Source organism: Gavialis gangeticus, unplaced genomic scaffold, assembly GCF_001723915.1.
Source record: "Gavialis gangeticus isolate Ggan-Ray unplaced genomic scaffold, GavGan_comp1, whole genome shotgun sequence".
NCBI lineage: Eukaryota > Metazoa > Chordata > Crocodylia > Gavialidae > Gavialis > Gavialis gangeticus.
The window spans coordinates 22,424,453-22,427,503 of NW_017728998.1; the positions used below are offsets into that span (position 1 = coordinate 22,424,453).

A 3,051-nucleotide genomic window follows, 5' to 3' on the forward strand; every position below is an offset into this window, starting at 1 on the left:
GCCCTTTCTCCTGCACATCAGTGATTTGCACTGAGGGGAATTACTCTAGTGCCCCCCCACCTGCAGCTGAGGAGGGAGATCAGGGCTGAGGGGTTCCCAGGCTGGTCTGAGTAGAGGCATGAGGCTGCTCCTGTGGCCAGATGCCCAGGTCATGGGGTGAGGGGGCAGCATTGGAGGGGGGTGCTTTCTGCTCGTGGGGGGGGCAGGCTGGGGGGCATGCTTTTGCACCCCCCACCTTCTGGCTTGGGTCAGTGCAGGCCTCCATCTGCCTTTCCCAATTAAAAACTGATCTTCAGTTCAGTTAGTTATCAGTTCAGTCTGGGCAACCTAGAGAAACCTGCGAAGATTGAATTGGTTCTGCCTTGGATTGTTTGACTGTCTGTACTTAGCCACTATCGGTTGGGTATTTGTATGTGAGGATTTTAACTGGAATAGCCTCCAGGGGGTAGATTTTGAGGTACTCACTGGCCTTTGGTGCCAAGATCCCCCTCCCAGAAAGCATATCTATCTAATGCCTGGCCTACCTGCCCAGGCTGTGTGGGTTTGGGATTTTTTTCTAAATCATAGTTATCTTACCCAGTTGTAGATCTTATACCTACCTAGCCTCTTGGTATTTTCAGCTAGCTGTTTCATACCGCTCTGGGTTATTGTATTACTAACTGATAAAATTAAATTTGAGAGTTGGCTCAGACTTTGCCATAAAAGATTTTATGTAAGGGGGAAAACATCTTTGCTGCTTCCTAGCCAGAGTTGTGGGTCTTGCAGTGACTACTTTAAAAATGTACAATGAGTGTATATTACTGGCTGCAGTTACAGCTGATTGAATTCATTGAGCCCTATTTAAGACCTGGCCTATTTAAGACCAGGCCCTATTTTAGGGGCCTGCAGACAAAGCCCTACAAGGAGAGATTGAGGGCTCTGGATCTCTTCAGCCTCCACAAGAAAAGGCTGAGAGGTGATCTTGTGGCAGCCTACACATTCCTTGGTGGGGGGGAGACACGCAAGGAACAGGAGATGCTCTGTTTCCCAGGGCACCTCTTTGAGTAACTAGGAACAACGGCGAAAAACTGATGGAGAGTAGTTTTAGGTTAGACATCAGGAAGATCTTCATGGTAAGGGATGCCAGAATCTGGAATGGGCTTCCAAGGGAGGTGGTGCTCTTCCATACCTTGGGGGTCTTTCAGAGGAGGCTAGACATGCACCTCGCTGGGGTCATCTAACCCCAGTGCTCTTTCCTGTCCAGGAAAGGGGGCTGGACTCAATGATCTCCTGAGGTCCCTTCCGACCCAAATATCTATGAATCTATGGCCAAACCCACTGAAATCAGTGAAGTTTTCTGATTTTGATGAATTTTGGATCAGTCTACTAGTCCGGACAATGGGAAATTGATTAAAAAATGACAATACATAAAGTTGCACTAGTTTAGCTAAAATAATTTCAAAATCATCACTTTAGGTAAACCGGTACAACTTTCTGTTTAAACCAAATTGCATAGTACATAAGTGGTGGAGAGAATAGTGATAATCAGTTAAAATAGTGAAAAACAAGAGACACAAAATGTATTGTTTCTATTTTTATAGGGTTAATTAGACTTCGCTCAAATCCACTTCCTAAGCTTCAGGGGGCAGAATATGTTCTTAATATCACAGCTACTGATGATAATGCCTCTGGAGGGCCTCGTTCTCTCACTAGCACAGCACTTGTCATTGTGAAAATTGACGATGTCAACAATAACAAACCTGTATTTCAGAAGGTAAATATACTAGCTTGTGTGTTATATTAAATAGCTTATAGAGAATAAGGTTCAGTTTTGTGTATTGTATGTGGGAAGTACTAAATACATATCTTAACCATTTTCTAAGATCATCCTGTAAATCCAATTAACAGTTATTGCCATAGACTACACTACCTTTCTGCATTGAAATAGGTAACATGCACTACAATTGCTATGACAATAAAAATATTAAAAGCTTTAATTTTAAAGTACTTTTAAAATAAATAGCATAAATTGAGTTTTCAGCAATGTTGATTAAAGTTTTCTTTGCTCAGATACTATGAGCATGATACTGCCTCCAGATATGCAGAAGGATATTGTTGCATATTTTGCAAAATCAGCTAATATTCCTGTGGCCCTTAGGGATCAGATATAAATGCTGTTCACCTATTCTTGACAAAGCTATCTTGTACTGAAAACTTGCTTTGACCAAATTGCAAATGTTCAGTTATTAGAGGAAAAGGTTTTACAATTGGAATCATCTGCAACAGCAGCAGTTTTGTCAAAATATATTGCTTTCTTGCAAGATGCAACTAATCATCTCCATATAGTTTTAAAAAGTACAAAGTAGTAAGTGAAGTTAATGGATTGGTCACAATGTGTATACAGGAACAAAAATGTCTAAGAATCTAGTTAAAGCAGATTAAAGTTTTTTTTTCTCTCAATTTGGGAGTTGGCTTAGACTTCCAGGCTTCATTGTCATAAAAGATTTCACTCTAGGAAAAAAAATCTTTGCTGCCCTAATTTACCTCATTTGAATTTCCTGCTTTAAATTAAATGGTGGGTGAAGTATCTGAGATTTTTCCCTAGTGTCAAGATTATCGGGAACATGCTTCTGTGTTGGAAAACCAGCCTCCAGGGACATTTGTTCTGCAAATTGAGGCCACTGATGCTGATGAAGGAGCCAATGGTAGAGTGAAATATGGCATGATGCACAGAGATGGTGTCTTACCAGCATTTAGGATTCATCCTGATACAGGTAATATAAATCTCCTAGTATTTTGGGTTTGAGTCTAATCTTATTTATGTCATTGAAGTTGGTGTATTACACTGGTATAAAACATCTTTAAGAAAGATGAGACCCAAGCCTTTAGTTGTCAAACAATCTAAACTGGATTCAGAGCATGCACAAATCATCTGCTACTTTGGGTTGTATAAATGTTCAGAACTTAACTGGAGTTAAGCTTTTCCTCAAAACACTTAGGATCATTAGGATGGCAAAATAAAATAGTTATGGCTTGGGTTTTTGATCTGCTGTGCCAAATAAGTTAGCAAAA

General features: G+C 40.6%; 1 protein-coding gene across 6 annotated transcripts in view; it reads left to right on the forward strand.

Moving 5' to 3' along the window:
• LOC109289542 (neural-cadherin-like) overlaps positions 1 to 3,051 on the forward strand; it is a 98,970-nt gene that overhangs the window by 20,118 nt on the left and 75,801 nt on the right. For all 6 annotated transcript variants that reach the window (XR_002095396.1, XR_002095397.1, XM_019505615.1 and 3 more), the window contains exons 7-8: positions 1,581 to 1,753; positions 2,585 to 2,753. Coding sequence is in view for 4 of the 6 variants with exons in the window: in XM_019505615.1 (XP_019361160.1) it covers positions 1,581 to 1,753; positions 2,585 to 2,753 (342 nt within the window). In the remaining 2 variants the exon portion in view is untranslated. The remainder of the gene's footprint in view (positions 1 to 1,580; positions 1,754 to 2,584; positions 2,754 to 3,051) is intronic.